The sequence below is a fragment of the Chrysemys picta genome, chromosome 15, assembly GCF_011386835.1.
Source record: "Chrysemys picta bellii isolate R12L10 chromosome 15, ASM1138683v2, whole genome shotgun sequence".
Classification (NCBI taxonomy): Eukaryota; Metazoa; Chordata; order Testudines; family Emydidae; genus Chrysemys; species Chrysemys picta.
The window spans coordinates 5,403,443-5,424,078 of NC_088805.1; the positions used below are offsets into that span (position 1 = coordinate 5,403,443).

The 20,636-nt window shown below is 56.9% G+C and overlaps 1 protein-coding gene across 1 annotated transcript in view; it reads right to left on the reverse strand.

Annotated features, from left to right (window-relative positions):
• RTN4R (reticulon 4 receptor) overlaps positions 1-20,374 on the reverse strand; it is a 112,597-nt gene extending 92,223 nt beyond the window's left edge. Inside the window, exon 1 of the mRNA XM_005279288.4 lies at positions 20,206-20,374. Coding sequence (XP_005279345.1) covers positions 20,206-20,227 — 22 coding nt within the window. The 5' untranslated portion in view covers positions 20,228-20,374. The remainder of the gene's footprint in view (positions 1-20,205) is intronic.
• Positions 20,375-20,636: the final 262 nt, after the last annotated feature.

A 20,636-nucleotide genomic window follows, 5' to 3' on the forward strand; every position in this document is an offset into this window, starting at 1 on the left:
AATTCTCTCTGTGATTCTTGCTGTCCTGACTGGTGTGGCAGGTCCAGCTGCAGCATAAGTTGCTCTTGTTCCTAAGCTGACCCAGTCCCAAGGATGTGGGGTGCGGGGGGGAACCTGATATCCACACTCAGACCCAACAGCAGCATCTACACAAACAGCTTCAACCACTCATCTGCATGAGAGTTTTCCCGGGTCTCCTTACTGGATCTGACTGTCATATGGGCCTGAGGTCAGCTAGGAGCCACTCAGTTGGCAAATTCAGATCCCATGCACAGATTAGCCTGCCCTCCAGAGACACCGGGAGAAGGCAGGGGAGACTCAACCAAGTGTAATCAATAAGTAACCACAATCGGTAGTGGAATTAGAAGAAGAAGAACATAAGAACGGCCATACTGGGTCAGACCAATGGTCCATCTAGCGCAGTATTCTGTCTTTCAACAGGGGCTGAAGCCAGATACTTCAGAGGGAATGAAAAGAACAGGGCAATTATCAAATGACCCATCCCTGACGCCCAGTCCCAGCTTCTGGCAATCAGAGGTTTAGGGGCACCCAGACCATGGGGTTGCACCCTGACCATCTTGGCTAATAGCCATTGATGGATCTGTCCTCCATGAACTGATCTAGTTCTTTTTTTAACCCAGTTATACTTTTGGCCTTCAAAACAACCCCTGGCAATGAGTTCCACAGGTTGACTGTGCAGAGTGTGGAGAAATACTGCCTTATGTTTGTTTTAAAGCTGCTGCCTGTTAATTTCATTGGGTGACCCCTGGTTCTTGTGTTATGTGAAGGGGTAAATAATATTTCCTTATTCACTTTCTCCACACCACTCAGGGTTTTATAGACCTAAATCATATCCCCCACCGTAGTCAGTCATCTCTCTTCTAAGATGAATAGTCCCAGTCTTTTTAATCTCTCCTTGGATGGAAGCTGTTCCAGATCCCTAATCATTTTTGTTGCCCTTTTCTGTATCTTTTCCAGTTCGAATATATCTTTTTGGAGATGGAGTGACCAGAACTGCACGCAGTATTCAAGGTGTGGGCCTACCATGGATTTATGAAGTGGCATTTTCAGTCTTCTCTCCCTTTCTTAATGGTTCCTAACATTCTGTCGGCTTTTTCGACGCCACTGCACACCGAGCAGATATTTTCAGAGAACTATCCACAATGACCCTTTCTTAAGTGGTAACAGCTAGTTTAGACCTCATTGTTCTGTATGTACAGTTGGGATGATGTATTCCACGGTGCATTACTTTGCAGTTATCAACGTTGAATTTCATCTGCCATTTTGTTGCCCAGTCCCCCATGTTTGTGAGATCCCTTTGTAACTCTTCCCAGTCAGCTTTCATAGAGAACACTGGTGCTACTCAGAAAGCAGCCCCAGCTCTTTCGGGATAGCACTGGGGCCTGCAAACTTTAAACAGGACCAAGCCCTCATCATGCAAACACTTAAAAGCTAGGCCGTTCGCAGAGCCAAACGAAGCAGCCTCATGAAGAGATGGGCGGGTGGGAAGGAGACAGACCTCGACAGCTTCCAAAACCGGACACGCTTTTGTAAAATAAAAACAAACAAAAAAACCCAAGGCTTGTGGGTTTGCAAGTAGGTAGAGATTGGTGGAGACACTGTCCTGGGGGCGTGGGCCCGGGGCTGAAGGTATTAACCCATTCCTGGCCATGCTCAGGGGAACCCATTGCTTGTCTGCAGCCGGGACAGGCCCAGGTGCGTGAGGGCTGAGGCATTGTGTCTCATGGGCGGGCTGGCGTACACTGCGATTCTGAGCAAATCTTCCGGCCCTGCATAGACCCAGCTCCTCCCCCACACAGAGGAGAGCCCCAATCTCCTTTCAGTGGGTGAGCAGGTTTCCCTCCTGCACTGAGGAGCTGCTGGGCAAGGGCTAATAGCTTGGGTGGGGTCAGTATCACTCTGCCATCCCTGGGTGGGCATGGTGCCCTCTGGCAGGACGGGGCGCTGCAGGGGCTCTGCAGGAGCCTGCAGAATGTCCTTCTCGGGATCATGCCAGGGTGCGTCCTTCTGCAGGGTAGGCTGGAGGGCCCATCCCCTGCCTGGCCCATTCTAGGGGAGCCAGGGGAGGGCAAGGCCTGTAGGGGCTCTGTGCCTTTGCCTCTGGCACCGCCTCTGTCCCAGCTATCGGACAGCACCGCTCCGCTGCAGCCGTGCTGCCAGGGCTCCGTGCTACTGGGTTTCCAGCCCCCCCATGGCCCCATTCCTGGCTTTGCCCAGCTGGGTGATAGGTCTGTTAATGCATCACTAACACACGGCCAGCACCCTGGGATGCTGCAAATAGGGGCAGGCTGCAGCCAGTGGCATCCTGTCCCGGAACCCCGAGAGCCCCTTGCACACCAATCAACCTCTGCTCCAAACCGCCGCGGAGCGGCACAGTCAGGAAGGCAATTCTGTTCCTGCCTTGCGCCACACCCGGGTCCCCAGCCCGTCCCCACCGGCCTGTTGCTTTCCGTGCAGACATGGGGGGGGGGTGGCAGAGCATCCCTCAGGTGAGAGGAGAGTGCAGTCCCCAGCAGCACATGCACTGGGAGCTGAGGGCTGCCAATGCTGAAGAGGTGCAGGGATAGAAAATGAGCTCTCACAGCCGACATGCCCTCAGTCAGCTGCTATGGGAACAAACACCACCCAGCAGGGGAGTGAGACGCACGAGACTGGAGAAGCCTGGCTAAGTCAGAGCAAGTCCTGGCAGGAACTCCCAGCACCGGGTCTGCAAAGGGCAGGGATGCGATGCACAGGGGACCCCCACAGCTGTGGCAGGGCAGCCTGTTGGGGAGACGTTCCGTTTCTTGGGGAGCAGAGAGAACGTTTTCACCGCTGGCGATCGCCATCCACAGGAGCCCAGCAGTCCCAAGGGAGAGTAGAGGGAACCCCGGCCCTCTTCACCCTGCGCACACACCTGGGCCAGAGAAAGCTGATCGCTGTGGTTTCCTTCCCTGGCAGTTTGCAGGCAGATCACCCCCGGCCCCTGGAATCACCCTCTGATCCGGGTGCACGGTTACGGAGCAAGAGCTGCGGAAGGGCCAGCCTGCTCTGCGGGGGCAGGGGGGGCTGCCACAGGACGGGAGGGGGTGTGCTGTGCTCAGAGCAACTGGAGAGGAGATCCTGGGAGACGCGCGTGCGGTGCATCCTGGCCCTCTGAGTAGGGGGTCCATGTCCTGCCAACTCCACTTCTCCCTGCCTGCCCTGCCAGGTGCTAATGGAGAACTTCACAGCCTCTTCCAAATAGGGAATTCAAACTGTAACTGGGCCTTGGCTGTGCCAAGCAGCCGTCCAGGTGCGCAGCAAGGGACGCAGCGTGCATGACAAGAAGCGATGGCCCCAGGAGAGGTGCTACGAGGAAGCAATCAGGCGAGAGGTAACTAACTGTGAGACAAGCCCCGTCATCAGCTAAACAAGAGGAAATCACAGATGACAGCACCAGGGCCATTGGGCTGAGCCTCAGTCCCAGATCTCGGCTTCAGGCTACACTGCACTGCCTCACGGCTTGGGTAAGAGAGGCGTGCATGGCAGGGGGGTGGGAGCCTTCTAAGGAGCTTCTGGGGCCTCTGAATCTATGGGCCCAACGTTAGAGGGCTCCTGCTAGGGTGGGGATGCTCCCAATTAGCACATGGCACAGTCGCCTTAGCGAGGGTTCGGGGCAGGGGGCAGCACTATCTAAATAAACAGGCTTAACAATCCAAACCCTGCCAGCGGCTGTGATGCAGAACAGCCCAGGCCCGTCCCAAAACAGACTGCGCTGGTGTCTCTCTTGTCACCTCCCTGGACGGTGCAACTGGAAACCAACCAGCCCCTCCCAAAACGTCCCATCCATTTCATCTTGTGTTTCGGTTTAGAAAGAATCAGGCGGCAGCGCGCCCAGAACAGCTGGGGCCAGGACTCCTAGCGCTGCCACTGATTCTCTCTGGGACCTTGTGCAGGTCGCGTGGGCTGACATTTTCAATTCCGTCCTAAATCTGGGGGACTCCAGTTTTAGGAACCCAGCTAGCGACCCCTCGGGCATCCAGAAATGGAGGCACCGGAAAGCGAGGCCCAATTGGAAAATGTTGGCCTTCGACAAACTGCACAACTATCTCTCTGCGGAATGATCTACTTTACTGGGGGCGGGTGCTGTCAGCTCATTCGTGATTTTAAATCACATGGTTGGCTCTCCTTCCAACCATCTGAGCTAGGCTCAGCCGGGGAGCCGGGGGGAGAGGGTCCCTGGGCACATCAGAGGGCTCTGGCATCGACACTGGCCATTTATACCACGCTGCGCGAGCAGCTGCTTCCCCAAGCCGACGTTCCCTTTAAGGTGGTGCCGCCCCTGTGGTGAGCCTGGGCCCAGCAGGGAGCAGAGCCGCCCTGCCCAGTTGCTTCAGCATCTCAGTGCCCAGCCGTGTCACGTTCCCCTTGGCTGCTCACGCTCTTGTAGATTTCAGTGTCTCCTGCTTATTAATTAAGGGGATTTTAATGCACCTTGTGATGGATTTGTAATGGCTCTTATCTGCATTTACAGGGAGTTGCAGGGGACAGAGCGGGGATTGAACAGTCTCTTAATTAGCAGCCAAGCAAATACAGCACGGTGAGATCTTCTCCAGAGATCGTCAGGGCCGGGTGCTGCCCTCCGCAGCCCCGCTGGAGACGGGGGTGGAATCGAAAATGGCTGGAAAGGGCACCTCCAAAGTAGTTGTTATCGCCTGAAAAAAACACTGTTTACTCTCTGCTGTTTCCAATGCTCCCGGAGGAGCTGGGAAATGAACCTATTTTCCTACTAAAGCGCATCACATGGGCATCCAGGTGTGCTATTTTTAGGGAGGCTCGTAAAGGCAAGCTGCACTCTGGCTTGTTATGGGAGGGTCTGTCATTAGCACTGTCCTGAACATACTGGTTTGTTATGGGATGAGCTCTCTTGAGCATTGAGTGGCCGGCTACTCTCTGGCCTGGCTAGCCAGGGGATCAGTCGAGAGGGTCATGCTGGTCCCTTTGGGCCTTAATACCTATGAATCTACTATTGCTGTTAACTCTTTCCAGGCCCGAAGCCCATTCAAGCCAGCGGAAAGGCTCCCACTGTCTCCAGCTGGTGGTGGGTCAAGCCCTGGAAGAAAGCCCTGTTGTAAAGGGAAAGGAAGAGGCTTCTTGCGTCAAGTCCAGGCACTGTGAGCTGCTTTCGCTGCTGTGAAATGTGCCACTACTGACCATGGCTCCTCTCCCCCCAGTTATCACTCCAGAGCCAGCCCCAGTCAGAGAAACATACTCCACACATCACCTCGCGTCGGTGACCGGCCTCTGCTGCCAGCGAGCCGAGGCTGCGCAGGGGCCGGGCCAGCAGGGGCCAGGCCGGACAGCGCCCATGTGCCAGGGACCGTGCCACCCCACATTGCATGGAGGCACCACGGATTGACACCACCACCTGGCACCACTGAGGTGCACGCTAGGCTGATGCCCCCTCCAAAGCCACTGTGCTCACTGGCTAACGGCCTCCAGTGTCCACCCCCTCCCCAGCACAGGCCAGCCCCACCCGGACACGTTGAGTCTCGTTTCCCGCAAACAAAGCCGCTAACGAATCCCAAAGCTAAACGTGCACGTTTCCGTGCGGCGTCTTGGCACTGCACAGCGGCTCGAGAGAGCGGCACCGCGTGCAGCACACGCTGTCCAGCAGCGCCCGTCGGACTCTCCACGGCACCCCCTAGGTTGGAGGGGAATAAAATATTGCCCCCGAGGTAGCGAAGGTTACTGAGCACACAGGGCAAATGCTAACCACTCATCCTCCCAGCGTCCCTGCCTGCCAGAGACCAGACCAGACTGGGAACCCTTCTAGTCCCACAGTGGCCAGGGCTGGATGCATGTGGGGAAGGGGCAAGAAACACCCTAAGGCAATGAGTTCCATAAGCTAGCTATGTGTCGCCTAAAGTCACCCCTTTTTATCAGCTTTACATGTGTTGCCTTTCGATTTCACTGAATGCCCCCGTGCTGTCTGGGGCGAGGGGCCGATCTACCCGCTCTGTGCCATTCACTATTGCGTCCTCCACTCTCCTGCCTCCTCTGGTTCGTCTGGACTGCAGCAAACCGTCCCAGGGTTTCTGACGTCTCTCCACAGTGAACTTGCTTCCTCTCTCGGATAATTTTAGCACAAAGATGGGTGACGGTGTCTATTTTGAGATCAGGTGACCAGAAGTACACAAAATACCCCCAAAGGACGGTGTACCATTAACGAACAAGAAGGCATTCTGGTTCCTTGGGGTTCTTTTCTGGATACACGAACATCTTGCCTGATGACGCGCTCTGAGCAGAGGTTTCTTGGGCGGGCACAGGTGTTACAGTCCATCTAAACCCAGCAATATGAATGAGGAGATGGAAATAATCCATCCAGCGCGCGCTGCTTTGCATCGATCAGCTCGGAAATTCCTCGGCCATTCTGTCGCCCATTCACCAACCTTGGTTAGTTCCCTCCGACAGGCCTCGAAGTCTCCGCTCTTCTCGATTAACCTAAAAGCTTGTGTCAGCTGTGTCCCAGGGTTTTGCCCCCTCAGAGTTCACACCCCTTTCTAGATCAGCCATCAATCCATGATCAACACCAATCCCAGGACAGATCCTTGAGGCCCCCCGATGTTAACTTTCGGCCATGTTGAATACAGAATTTTGTATTCCTACTTTCTGCTTTCTGTTTCTTGGAGGGAGAGGTAACATTTTGTCATGGATCAGAAATGACGATCACTTAGTTTCCTTAACAGCCCATCTTGTCCATCTTCTGATTTAATGTGCATCAGGCCTCACCAGAGAGCGTGCTGGGGGCTGCTTACCTCTCTGGTGAGACCTGATGCACATTAAATCGGAAGATGGACAAGTGAGTAACATGATCTCATTGACAGATGGAGGGCAGGGAAACAGAGGTTGCAGGCCTGGCTTTTCAGGGACACTCAGCACTCACCACTCTGTGGTAGCTGCAGGCTCTCAGAACCTCTGCCTGTCAGTGACAGAGCTGGGCCTGGAGCCCAGGCCATCCAGCCCCTGTGCTCTACCCACTAGACCACACTATCTGCTAGTGTCGAAACAGCAGCATGTGCCTCAAAACTCCTTTTCTCACCTGCAGGCATGGAGTGGAGGCCAGTACATGGCCCCCTGGCCCTTGGGGCTGCTTGCCACAGCCCTCGCTGGAGCCTGGGAACCACAGAGCTGCCCCTGGCCCATGTGCTCCCAGGTCTCTTCCGCGGAGAGGAAGAGGATCTGAATGCAGCATGCAGAGGGGCTGTAACAACTCCGCCCAGACCAGTAGCAACAGGAAGTTACTACGCCCAAGCGGCTGGATAGCTGTGCCACAAGCGGGTGGCGCTCTCCCTGGATTCCGGGCGGGACAAAGCACGCCACCTGAGCTGCCATTCGCTGGGCCCTTGCTGAAAGTTGCCAAAGAGAAGCCAATGGAGCCTGAACTCCCCCCCACACACACACACCAGCCCTAGATGTGCTCCCTCGTGCTCAGGGGGGAGGCGCACTGGGGATGCATTGTGGGGAACCTTGCACAGCTCCAGCCCGGCTGCTCCCAGAGATTTCTGCATCTGTGGCCTCAAGGCAGCACCTGTGACCAGCCCCGAGATCCAAATTCATCAGAATAACAAACAACGCTCCCCACAGAGATGCCCAGTGGCAAGCGACGAGAATGCAGCGGTGGAGCTGCCCAGACACCATCCCCGGGCGTTTACATCTGAAACACGCCATCTCCCAAGGACATGGCATTGGCCTAGGAGAGGAGAGAGCCACACACTCATGCAATGAGAACCGAGCCAATCTGCGCACACACAGCACGACACCTAGCTGGTCCTTATCCCAGCATTTGCTCCTGAATCGCTACAGAGCCTGCGCTTCTGCAGAGCTGGCTGGCCCCGTCTCCGAAGAGAGAGCAAACTTCCCATCTTTGTGGTGTGTGTGGTGCAAAGAGCTCTCTCCTCCTCCCGTTCACAAAGCAGACACAGACATCTCTTTCCACCAGCGGGGGCACTGCCTCTCTCCAGGCACACGTGGGTTACACACGCCCAGACGATTATGGCAAACAAATCCAAGATCATCTCGCAAATCTATGGGCCACGACCTAGCAAACACTCTGGGAGATGGCTGTCTCCCAGCAGCATGGCAGGAGCTCCCAGCGGACGGGCTTGAATCCCCGGATTAACTGTAAGACTAGCCAAGCACTAGGAAAGCCAAAAATAAATCCTAGGTGAAGAAAAGCATTTCACCCTGGAAAGACCTGTCCAAGCAAAGCCAGTCGCTGCTGGGCGGCTGCCAAGGGGCAGAGTTGGCTTCATTTATTCAGCAGCTAGTGCAGATCTCTCTCTCCGGCCATGCTGATCCCTGGGTGCCTCCTTCCAATCCGAAAGGCAGAGGCCAGCATTCAGAGACAACCCCACTCCTCCAGCAGGGACGCCAGGGCCCAGACGGGCACATTCCCACCACGCACAGGCAGTCAGCTGTGACCCACCCAGAGCCCATGTGGCTAGGTTTTGGGGAGCGGCTCCACTCCACACAGGACAGGAGCTGTGTCAGTGGCCAGCATCCCCTGGAGGATGGGGACCAAACTGGGGCTGGGGGCGCAGCTCAGATCATTTCTGCCTAATTTCCAGGCCTTGCGTTTCAGTCAGTCAAGAACATGGCAGCAGCGCCAAGCCCAATGCATCAAAAGTCATGAGTCAGGTCCGCAAAAATGGTGAGATTTTTTTAAACACCTCTACACAGACACAACAATATTGTTTATTTGCCTTCTGGGTTTTGAGCCCTCAGGAGCCACATTTTCCAGCTCTTCTCCACAGCTGGAAGGGCAGAAATATACTTTGTATTTTGAAATGCAAGTGGAGATCCTCCCAGAATCTCAGGACTCCAGGAGCTGGGGCTTTAGGTACAACACCACCCAAGGCCAGAATTGGCCCCAGTGCCACTGGATTTGCTGCCAGGGCCAGATGGGACGAGGGGCCCGGCAGAGCTGGGGAGGCAGAGGGACGGGGGGGTCGGTACAGAGGCGAGTCCGGGCTGTTCCCGGATCACCTGTCGTGACAGGGTTTAGTGTAGATCGTGTTTGAGATGTGAAATCAGGGAGCGACAAATTATCAACCTGCAGCAAATGGCATCCTCCACAGGGCTTCTAATTCACAGCTCCCACCACAGGGGTGGGAGAGGGAGGGGAAGCCAGGGCCCTGCAGCTGGGCGGAGCATGGGGAAGGAAGCTAGGGCGATACCCAAGACCTGGGCCCCTGCAGGTGGGTCGCTGAATGATCAAGGCAATGCCTGGGCAGAGCCCACGCTGGGAAGGGAGAGGGCAGCGCCAGTCACTGCTGGGAGACAGCCAAGCCCCTGCAGAACACACGGCCTGGTAGTTCACAGCATGGACGGGTACCACTCCACTCCCCTTCCTTGCCCAACGCGCCCTTCTCCTGCCCTCTCCCCTGGCAGGCTACCGGGGACGCCCGCCGGCCGAAGGGGTTTTCCAAGGAGGAGGTGCCGTGTTCCCCGAAGCGCCCGCCCACAGTGATGGATGGAGAGGGGCCGCTAATAGGCCATCTCCGCATCAACTTCCTCGTGCCGGAGCGGTTCCTGCGAGCGGTTTCCCACAATCCATCATTGCTTGTGTGGTTAGCGTGTGCACGCCGCATCGCGAGGGGCTGCAATTACCGTTATTAATTCCACCCTCCCATCAGGGGATGTTAGCTGCAAATTGAGAGAGGGGGAGGGGGAGAAGTTATCGCTCGCCCTAAGTCAGGCTCTGACAAGGAATCGACACGTGCCAGAAGCGGCCGGAGCCACGTGCTGCTGGGCTACACACCTGGGCAGGGGGAAGGGTGCACCGTCCAAGGAGGGCCCACCAAGAACGCGTCCGCATTTCCTGGGCCAGCGGCAGGGAACCTGCCCTCTCCCAGACAGTGACAATCAGTGAATAGATTGCGGAAACGCCTCTGGGACTTCAGAAAGCCGACCATTACCCTCCTCATTCGGGTTTGTGGCCCTCTGCAGCCTAGCGACTTTAAACCTGGTCTAGAGTCTAGGAGAAATTCTTTGGTTCTTTTATGGCAACACATACCCTGGAAGGCCTGGACGTGCCCAGGGATTTCAGACGCTAGTGCTCCAAGGTATCTAAAGCCCCACACATCCCAGTCAGAGGCACCTTGGGCCAGCAGCACATTCGAAGCAACATGGTGCTGACTCATAGCCACCGAGGCCCATTTTCCTGCCCATCCCTCCCTGCAGAGCACAGCAGTGAGGAAAGTCGCTGTGGGCTGTGGCCACATCTTTGTACTGGCTGTGCAGGTCAAAGCTGCTTTCTCATTTGTGTAGGTCCTACATGTTCATTGCTTCCTCGCTGAGCATAGGGGATCTAGTGCCGTGCAATGCTCTGCAGAGGGGACCCCCCTGACTGGACTCAGAGAGCGATACCCAGCCAGGTTGGCTGCTGCGTCCCTGTGGTGACCTGGACGCAGGCTTCACCCCTGCAGACTGGTTCAGCGTGTGCCTCCTTGCAGAGCTGAGGGCACATGCCCCAGACGAGCCAGTCACTTGGTCACTATTTGGGATTTGTCAAAGGCGTTTTGCAAAAGAATTCCAGCCTGGGGCTGGGCGGGCAGAGCTGAGGTGCCAGCGGTAGAGGGGGCGGGCTGGGGACTCTGTCCCTGGGAATGCTCCGTCTGTAGTAGGGCTACGTGTGACAGACAAGAGACATGATAAGTATAAATCACACACACGCTCTAGCGCAGAGGTGGGCAAACTACGGCCCGCAGGACCGTCCTGCCTGGCCCTTGAGCTCCCGGCCGGGGAGGCAACCCCCGGCCCCTCCCCTGCTGTCCCCCTCCCCTACACGGGCAGCGCTCTGGGCGGCGGGGGTTGCGCACTCCTGCCGAGCAGAGCGGCAGCGTGTCTAGCTCCGGCCAGGCGGCGCGGCTGCCAGACATGCTACTCTGAGTGACATGGTAAGGGGGCCGGGGGGTTGGATAAGGGGTGGGAGGTCCTGGGGGGGAAGTGGGAGCGGTTGGGTGGGGTGGAGGTTCTCTGGGGGCAGTCAGGGGATGGGGGACGGGGGTGGGGGGGTGTTGGATAAGCGTGGGAGTCCCGGGGGGCCTGTCAGGGGGCAGGGGTGTGGATAGGGGTCAGAGGACAGGGAACAGGGGGGGTTGGATAGGTGTGGGGTCCGGGGGGCTGTCAAGGGGCAGGGGTGTGGATCGGGGTCAGAGGACAGGGAACAGGGGTGGGGTGGATAGGTGTGGGGTCCCAGGCGGCCTGTCAAGGGGCAGGGGTGTGGATAGGAGTCAGAGCAGTCAGGGGACTGGGAGCAGGGGGGTTGGATGGGGGTGGGATCCCAGGGGTGGTTAGCGGCGGGGGATCCCAGGAGGGGGAAGTCAGGGATCAAGGAGCAGGGAGGGTTGGATGGGTCAGGGGGCGGGAAGTGGGAGGGGTCGGATAGGGGGCAGGGGCCAGGCTCTTTGGGGAGGCACAACCTTCCCTACCCGGCCCTCCATACAGTTTTGCAACCCCAATGTGGCCCTCAGGCCAAAAAGTTTGCCCAGCCCTGCGCTAGCGTGTGTCCTTCTGCTCCAAAGCCACCAGCCTCTGCCATGCAAGCTACAGGAGAACTCCCTTAGCATGCAGCAATAGCAGGCTTCTTATCTTCTCTGGGCCCCCATCCCCAGCAAGGGCCATTCCTCCTGCACTGGTGTCCACAGTCTCAGGAGCAAGGCCCTGGGCTTGCTCAGGGCCCAAGCCTGCACACGACACTACCGCCCACCCTGATTTTTGATAGGCCTGTTCTCCCTGCAGGGAGCGGCTCCTCTCCGTTACCCGCAGCTGCCTTCTCGCCCTGCTCTCAATGGCTGGGTGCCCAGGGCTCTGGAAGGCTCTGCCCAGTGGCAAAGCACAGACCCTCCACCTTCCGGGGCTCTGATCCCCCCTCCGCAGCGGGGTAGGGGGCATTCAGCGCAGCGACAGGCAAGCAGCAGCCCCGCTCCCCAGTTCCCAAGATTGGCACCAAGCGTACAAGAGAGGGAAGCCAAACTGACCCAGAGGACCCCTGGCTCCTCTGAATGGCGTGCAGGCTGCGGCCGCCCCTCCTCAGTGGGTCAGGAGAGAATGGGATCCAATGGACAGAAATGAAGGTCTCCCCAGGGTTGAATACAAACAGCTCCAATGTGAGGAGCGGCACCAGAGCGCAGCTGTTTGTGTGCAGCACAAATAGACTCCAGGAGTGGTAAATAAAAGCTTTCCAAGCATTTCCCACCTGACCAAACGGCTGCTATTGAATTGTTTGGCGACTGCAGACATAGCCATCCGGAGCGCCCAGGCGAACGCGGTCCCTCCGAAGGGAAAGGGACAGACAGCCCTCTAGTGTAAAGCCAAAGCTAGCAGCATGCGTATTGGCGTGGAAAACGCTAGTCACCAACCGGCGCTTGCAGGGAGAAGGAGACGCTTCCAGAGAGACACAACTTGTGCTCCACAGCCAAACTACAACCCCTAGACCCCTACGCAGCCTCGCAGCTGGGGGGTGCCCAGGGAAACATCCCAGGCAGAAAGTTCCCCACAGCTTTTCAATGACCACTAACATGTGCAGAGAGAGAGAGACTGTTAATCTCAACATTTCCTATTACAGTCTCCAGTGCTGCCTTTTGTCTGCAGAGGCACATAAACGGGGCTGCTGAATTCACACCTTGCTCTGCAGCCCGGCCGTGGCCCCTAGATGCACAGAAGGGTGAGGAGCTGAATTTAGGGTCTCCAGAGATTCCCACCCCCTTGAAATCAGGCTGAGCTCACACCTGATCCACACAAGCATTGCTGCATTATGCACGAGATGTGTTGTATGCAGGTCTCATCATCACTCCCAGCCCTGAGAAAGACACACAATTAAAATCAATATTTAAAATAATCAAATAAGCGCACACCACCGGGAACAGCCACACAATTCACTCCGACAGTAACACACGGGCTGCGGAGTCCAGGGCCGTGCGGCAGCGCCGAGAGCCCAAATCTGCCCACAGTCTTCAACATTTAATGAAAACACACCAGTTTTAAACACTTTCCCAAACCCAGCTCGCAAAATCCGTCACTTTGATGTGAACGCTTCCAGTCTCAGACTAATCAGTCACTTTTACTTTCTCTTTAGTAGCTAAAGACGCAAATGAACTCCCAGCAAACTGCACAGCTTCGGGAGAAGAATTCAGCAGCCAGATGGTTCTCAAAAAAACCTTTGTTCTTACCCAAAAAGGAGTGAACCAATTTCCCCCACAGAGCAGAATACAGGAGACAATTCCACGAGCCAGGAAAGTGATTTTCAAGTGCAAATTTAAAGGGCTGATTTCTTTCTGTAAGAACACTACACACACCTAGGGCACAATATAAGTAATAAATAGCAATAATAACTGATCAGTTACTACAAGGCCACATTCTTGCTGCGTTCTCAATCCAATTTCCCCACACACGCAGCGAAGCAAGGGAAACAGGAGGTTTAAATATTAAGCATAAACATTCATTTGCTTCCCGTTCAAGGAGCAGCATGTGAGTAAAAGGGAAAGTGTGATTGAAGTTAAAACATCCATCTAGGCTAGTCCCAGGAAAGGTAAAACTATTGAGCTTTCATCTAGGTGGCGGGGGGGGGGGGGGGGGGGGAGAGGGGGGAGAACAGATGGAGGAACGGTGGGGGGTGAAAATTCCAGGAAATGTTGTGAACTTGCACTGAAATATGTGAATTAAAGCAAACGGAGCAGAGTTTTGCGAGTGTTTGCGATCAGCTGGAATGTTAGCAAAGTTTGTGGCATTTCTCAGGTTTTTCCGCTCTGGGCTGTTTGCCAAGTAATTCTGCTTCAATTAACAGTGAAATGGAGGAATATGCTGGCTGGGACAGTGACCTGCCTGGGAGAAAACGTGCCTCGCATGCAGCCGGACCGCAAGAGATCCGTAACTCCCAAGGACCGGTGGGGCCCATAGCAGGCCTCACCCAGGTACTTCCACTGTGACCTCCCAACCAGACACCCACCAGGTCCTCCTTGGGGCCTGAGACAGAGCTCGCTGAAGCTGACGGAAAGACACCCTTTGGCTCCAGTGGGCTTTGGCTCAGGCACCCACCCCACCCAAATCCCATTTAACTTCCCTGCCACAAGGCCAGCACTGGTTTCTGTTTCGCCAACCCCACACTGTCAAAACTCAGGAGCCAGGCCCCCAAAACGCCATGAGACAGGCATAAAAATCAGAAATGTGGGGGCTATTTGTCTTCTGCTTCTTGAGCCTCTCGCTCACACTCGGGTCACGTTTCCCACTTTTCTCAGCAAACACAAAGGCTAGAAACTGATTTTTTGTTTTCCTAATGGAATCTGAGATTCCCACTTAAATCCCCTGACTCTAGGAGCTCGGGCTTTAAGAAATCCATCCCATATCACAAGAACTGGTAACACTTTTGCTTAGCCCAAGAGCTGAAATGTAAGGCCCTGGGACTCTGAGGAGGACAGACCGTAGGCAACAGAACACAGCTGATTCTGAAACAGAACCAATCCTGGGACTAGAATGTCACTGCCATAGAAGGGACCCTCACACATGCCCCGGCACAGCCATGCCCCGAGGCACAGTCACGCCTGCTTCTCCTTTGGAATAGCCAATACCAAGATATGAACAAGTAGTAGAGGCTACTTTGTCATCTCCACCCCCTTCGCCCCGTGACCTCCAAGCCCATCACAGAGCCTTTGGGGAGACAGGTCAGCACCATTATCCCCAACTAAGGCACAGACGGGTGAAAGACACAGTCACGACGAGTCAATGGCAGAGCTAAGAATAGGATGTCGGAGGCCCAGCTCTTGGTGCCCTTCTAACAATGGAGCAGATATGAACAGTCTGAGCATGTGCAGAATGCCCGTGTACGCCGTGTCTGGCTAACGTAGACGTAGATTGCCCATCATCACAGCAGACTGCACACACAACATGGCCGTTGTACACACTGGATTCCATTCACCCAGCGCTACTCCAGCTTTAGGCCAGGGTCAATGCACTGAAATCTATGGCCTTCCACTGGCCAGCACAGAACTGGAGATGAGCAGTCAGCCAGGGGTTCGAGGTATAGAATTTGTGCAGGGGACACAGGCAAACATAACAAGACCCAACTGCAGACATAGCTGGGGGGCGAGGGAGCCTGTATTAAGTCTCGACTTCTTTACACACACGTTCCGAGACTCGCCATTTCCTGCTTGACGCTGTTTATTTGTTCACGGCTCTCCTTGGCCGCTGGCCCCTCCCGAAGCTGGAACAGTGAATATGGGAGGCGGGAGGCTGGGCTTTGCAGAGTGCAGGCCTCTTTGCCCCACACTCACTGGTATCTGTTCTGGAGAAGTCCCAGAACCCCATACACTCAAACCCCACCAGCCAGCGGCGGCCCCAGAATGCAGCTCCAAACACCCACCCTCAAAGCCTTCCATGTAGACAGGCAGCAGGCTCTCAGGCCTGGTCTATACTAAAAAGTTACACTGCTCACGGGTGTGAAAAATCCACCCCCGAGTGAACCCCTGGTGCAGGCAGCGCTAGGTGGATGGAACGAGAATTCTTCTGTCCACATAGCTACTGCCTCTCAGGGAGGTGGAGACCAAAGACATCGGTGCAGATTGTGGCTACACTAAATGCTCCAACGCCGCTGCAGCGTCTCAAGTGCATTCAAGCCCTTAGTGCGTTCACAGACCCCTGTATGGTCGCGCGGCTTCGTATAGCGCCGCCTCGGAGAGGCACGGGATATTCCTGCTGCGGGGTGCGCCTCCCGGATAAATCAACTCCTCTAGAAACATCAAAGGAGGCGTTTGGCTCGTGGCTCTCAGAGCTATGTCTTAATGAAGGCGACGGCAGCAGAAAGCATTTCAAATCCAGGGGGAAGCAAGTACACACCTAATTAAACCGACTCCTTCCCCCCCCTTTGGTCTGCTGTGCAGTGTGGATAGCGCTCTTGTGCTGTACTCACAGCCTCTTGAAAAGGAGCCGCCGCACAGCACAATGAGGAGCTGGCACAGGAGCCAGGCACATTGTGTTCACGCTGGCTCAGAGTGGAGCTTGTACTACAAGCTCTAGTCTCTTCATTAGGGATGCCGGCTCCATCCACCCTCCCAAGCCTCCTCCAGTCCAGCCGGCAACAGCCCACACCTTCACCTAGGCTCCAAGCACCGGCTTCCATCTCAGCGCTTTCCGCAAGCGGCTCTCCGGGAGCAGCGCAGCACAGAACATCCAGCACCGAGGCAGACGGCAGGAGTGTGCCCGGGCTCTCGGGAGCACAGGTACACGCGGCAAGGGGCGACTGACAGGGGGATTGCCTGGGCTTTGCCACTCACAACTGGCGCTGCCACCACCTACGCCAGTACAGCAAAGAGCAGCAGCAACATGGCATGGGAATGCACACCCGACCAGAGCGTCCCGTGGGCCCACGCGCCCCAGAGCTCTAACTTCACACTCCGCAGCTCCGGCCTAAGGCTTTTGGGGGCTTCAGAGTAACTAGATGCTGCTGGAGGGGCAGTTTTTGCCTAGACGCCAAAGTCATCCCTGCTGTAAATCCCTGAAGTCAGTGCAGTTACCCCAGGATTGCCCAGGAACTCGGCCCTTATTTCAACTGGAGGAACACGTGCGGAGGACGAATGCCAGACAGCCGTTGTCCTGCGGATCCTGGCTGGTCCTGCCGAGCAGGGCGGGCGTCACGTTCTAAAAGGGGACGGGATCTCGGTTCCATTGCAAGCTGCCCTGTCCCTCCGTCCCAGCCCCACACACTTGGGCCTACAAGCTTCTCCTGCGTAGGCCCCCGCAAGGCTCCGAGTCAAGGCCGGCTCAGAGTAGCAGGGAGCGGCGGGGAGGTAATTAATGGAGGACGTGGCTAGTTTGAAGACGGGGCTGGCGTGTCGCAGCTTATTGGTAAGCAGCCCTGGAACACGGCGCTCACAAGCTAGAGAGCTCGCGAGGGTCACAGCGGCTCTTTGTCTCACCAGATCTAATTAAATCGTTTTCTAGCACAGCCTTTTCCAGCACTCCTAGTGAGGGAAACATCACCGAACCAAGCGGGGGCACACCACCCTCTGTGCTGATACAATCCAGCATGGCAGAGAGCAGCGCCACAGCACTGGGGCTCACACAACCCTAAGATCACAACTTCTGTATGTCTCGGTATCCCATCCCGGTCTGGCCCAAAGAATACAGGTTCCAGGAGGAAGCGAGGCTTGTGAAATGCCCCCCCTCCCCAATAAATTATGTAACAAAAACTGTCCTGAAAGCAATAAAGGGTCAAAAAAAGAGCTGATGAATGTTACCTCCTGGTCAGAGCAATCAAATGCTGCTCATCTCCTCCTCCAATCAATACTTATTCACCAGGCTTAGCTTCTTGGGGGAATAAAGGGTTTAAAACAGCTGTTTCCCATTGAGGAATCCCGGGGAAGAATGGGGATTTCATAGGCTGTAAATGGAACGGGGGTTAATAAAGGCTTGATGTGAGCTAAGGCGGCAGAGGGAAGGCTTTGCTGCCCCAGCTGTGTCTTTCCAGCTTACTAGCAGCGAGCTCTGGGAAAGTGGGGGCAGGTAGGAAGGGAGAGGCAGCCAGAGCCCCACAGTTCACTCGCTCCGGGCCTGATCCTGGGGAGCACGTCCTCCAAGGTACACCTGGCATTTCACAGTCATCTTCCCCACTCACATTTAGGGCCAACAGTGGAGGGATTCAGCACCTCCCGGGAGCAGGCCATGGCTGTCCTTTAAAGGTCCCTGTGCACCTGCCATGCTCTATGAACAGAGGTCCTGTAGCAGCTTTCCTGTATTTAATGTCCTGGCTTTTCACGCGATGCCGATGACTGTCGGGCGCTCGTGGGGGGCCACTGTGCAGAGAGCACGCCCTACGCAGCCCTGCATACTGCCCCCAGAGAGAAAACGTTCTGCTGCTGCCCCCACCTCTGTGTATCTGGGGCGCAGCACACCCTGGGCACGGCCAGCTCCCCACAATAGAATGGCAGGCAGAAAACCCACAGGTTACCACCAGATCGGTGCCAAGAGTCTGCACACAGCCAAATCCGCGGGGTGCTCAGGATACCGGCGCCCATTCAGATCTAAGGGCATTTGTGCACAAGGCCGTAATACATCATGGAATAGGTGACTCCTGAAACACCAATGCCCCGGCCCGGAGGGGCCTCAGATACCTGCTCCCAAGCACGCACACAAAACTAGATGCCGTTCAAACTCTCGGAAGATGCTGCTTGCCGTTTGGATTGGAGCTGGGATATCTCACTAGAGCATTGCAAATAAACCAGCCACCCTGTGCCCTCCAAGAAACAACGCTAGGTGATGCTGGGGTCACTCCCAGAAAGGAGGACAGTGGAGACTGCACACACGGACGGGTTATTAGAGAGAGCTGTGTCACACAGATCCCTTTGACTGGCAGCCCGGACAATGCTCGCTTGCTAACATGCGTTGATGTCTTTTGATTTCAAAATTGCAACCTGTGGGTTGTTTTCAGCCATGCCCCGGAGCCGGTGGGCGTCTCTGCACCCTGCAGGAGGGGAGCACGCTTTCCCAAATGTAGGTCCTTCAAGTTTTACCCCAAGGTGAACAAGCTGGCTACACTTAACGGCATGAGCCACTACCCAAGCACTGCCTGCTCCTGGCAGCCATCTCCCTGTTCAGCCATGCAAGGTGCCAGGTAGCCCACAATATCGCGGGGACTGGCTGAGCAAACCAAACCGAGCTATTCTCTGTGGAAGGAGAAGCTTTTATTCCTTTGGATGGCAACAGCCCACGGGGTTTTTCTGAAAGGCCAGCGGCACTGAATGCTTATTACACACACAGATCTTCCCCACAATGAGACCAATTCAATTCCTAACCTACACACCACGGTTTGTTCTCAGACATTTCCCCCTTCATCTAGTTTACTGCGTTGACGAATGGACATTGAAATGAGACAAAGTAGGCCAGAGGAACAATTAGTTAACGATGGATTTGTTACCCACTCCCTAACCCTCAATCATCTCGGGCTTTCTCCCAGCCTCGCACATTCACTGCAGGCTCCCTGCATCTCTAGCACGGCCAGGGAACCGCTTCCTCTCCTTCTGACCCCCTGCCCCAGCCCTGATCCGGCTTCCCGTGGCCTGACACTCTCCCGAGCCCCTTAAGGGGGAATTCGCAAACTTTGCCAAGTCAGGAGAACTTGCCTTGTAGATTTCCCTTTGTCCCCCTCCTCGCCTCCCATTCGCGGTCCTCCCCGGGACGCAGAGCCAGGGATGCTGGTGACTGGCCCTTCCCTGCCCTCCCTGTGCTGCACACCCTCGGCACCCGCTGCCCTTCCTTCCCCCCGGTGTTTTCATGTAACCCTCCTTTCTGGAGCGCTTGTTCCCAGCCCAAAGCGCCGAGGTTTGGGGGCGGTCAGAGAACCTGCTGCCTCTCTCCCAGCCCCAGCGCTCGGGAGCGGGCAGTGCTGACCCCGGCTGAACACAGAGCCCTCCGCCGGCACTGGGGGGTCTCGGGGGCTCGCTCCCCGGTTTTCCTTCTCGTCCCACCTGCCCACCGCCTCGGTGCGGTCTGAGCGCAGAGCAGATGTCCCGGATCCCCCTGGGAGGCAAAGGAGGCTGCTTCCCCCAGCAGCCTCCTTCCCACTCCCGCTGCCCCAGCTCGGCCGGGAAGCCCCGCAGAACCCGCTGGAGGCAGCTCGGGAGGGGTGCGGGGTGTGCAGCCTCCAGACGGAGAGCCCAGGTGGTGCTGGGCACAACAGCCAGCCCGGTGCCCTTCTGGTCCCTGACCTAGCGGGGGGGAGGGGAGCGGTGGATTCCGGATCCCGGCTGTTCACACCAGCGCTCGGACTCCGCAATGGCACAGAAGCGCTGAGCCAGGTGCCGGGGGAGGGGGCAGAGCCGGGAGCCCTCCCCCCCATCCCCTGTTTCTCCCTCCTTGGGGAATACAGTGTCCGCTCCTTAGCTCCAGCCTGCCCCCAACACCTCAGCGCACCGACTCCTGCTCCCGATCCCCCCCACCCCCAGGAACTTGGGTCGCAAGCCCGGCTCAGACTGCCGGGGCGGGGAGCCCCGATCGCCTCCCAGCGCGTCCCCCGGCTCAGTCCCATATCCCGGCAGTGGAGGCAGGTGGGTCCTGGCCGCTCCGCGCTCTCCACGGGACTAAAGTTGCCGGCTGGGAAGTTGCTGGAGCCCTGCCCCCAACCCCCCATGGCGCTCCGGCCGAGGGTCCCCGCGGTGGGGACGCACCTACCTTCAGCGATCGCCCTCTTCATCTTAGGGGTCGGGGCAGGCTCGGCTCGGCAGGCAAACGGGCGCCGGGGTACAGTCCTCGCCAGCCAGCGCGGGCAGGTCCGCGTGCGAACTTCAGCCCGAGCGCAGGGCGGGGGCTCGCCCGCTGCCGGAGCCCGCGCGCAGCGGGGGAACAAGCCGCCCCGGGGCCGGAGTCAGCATCCAGGCGCCGGCTCCCCGCCCCAAGGCGCACGGCTGGGGCGCAGCGGCCGCCGCGGCGCGCACGGGTCCTGGCGGGGAGAGGCGGCTGCGGCGCGGGGTCCCTGGGAGCCGAGCGGGGCGCGGGAGGGGAACGCGGGCTGCCGGGCGGGCTGCAGCGCGCTGAATGTTTTATGGGATCATGTGGTTTGACGTGGAGGAATCAGCCGAGCTCGGATTTCCTGGCTGGAGAGG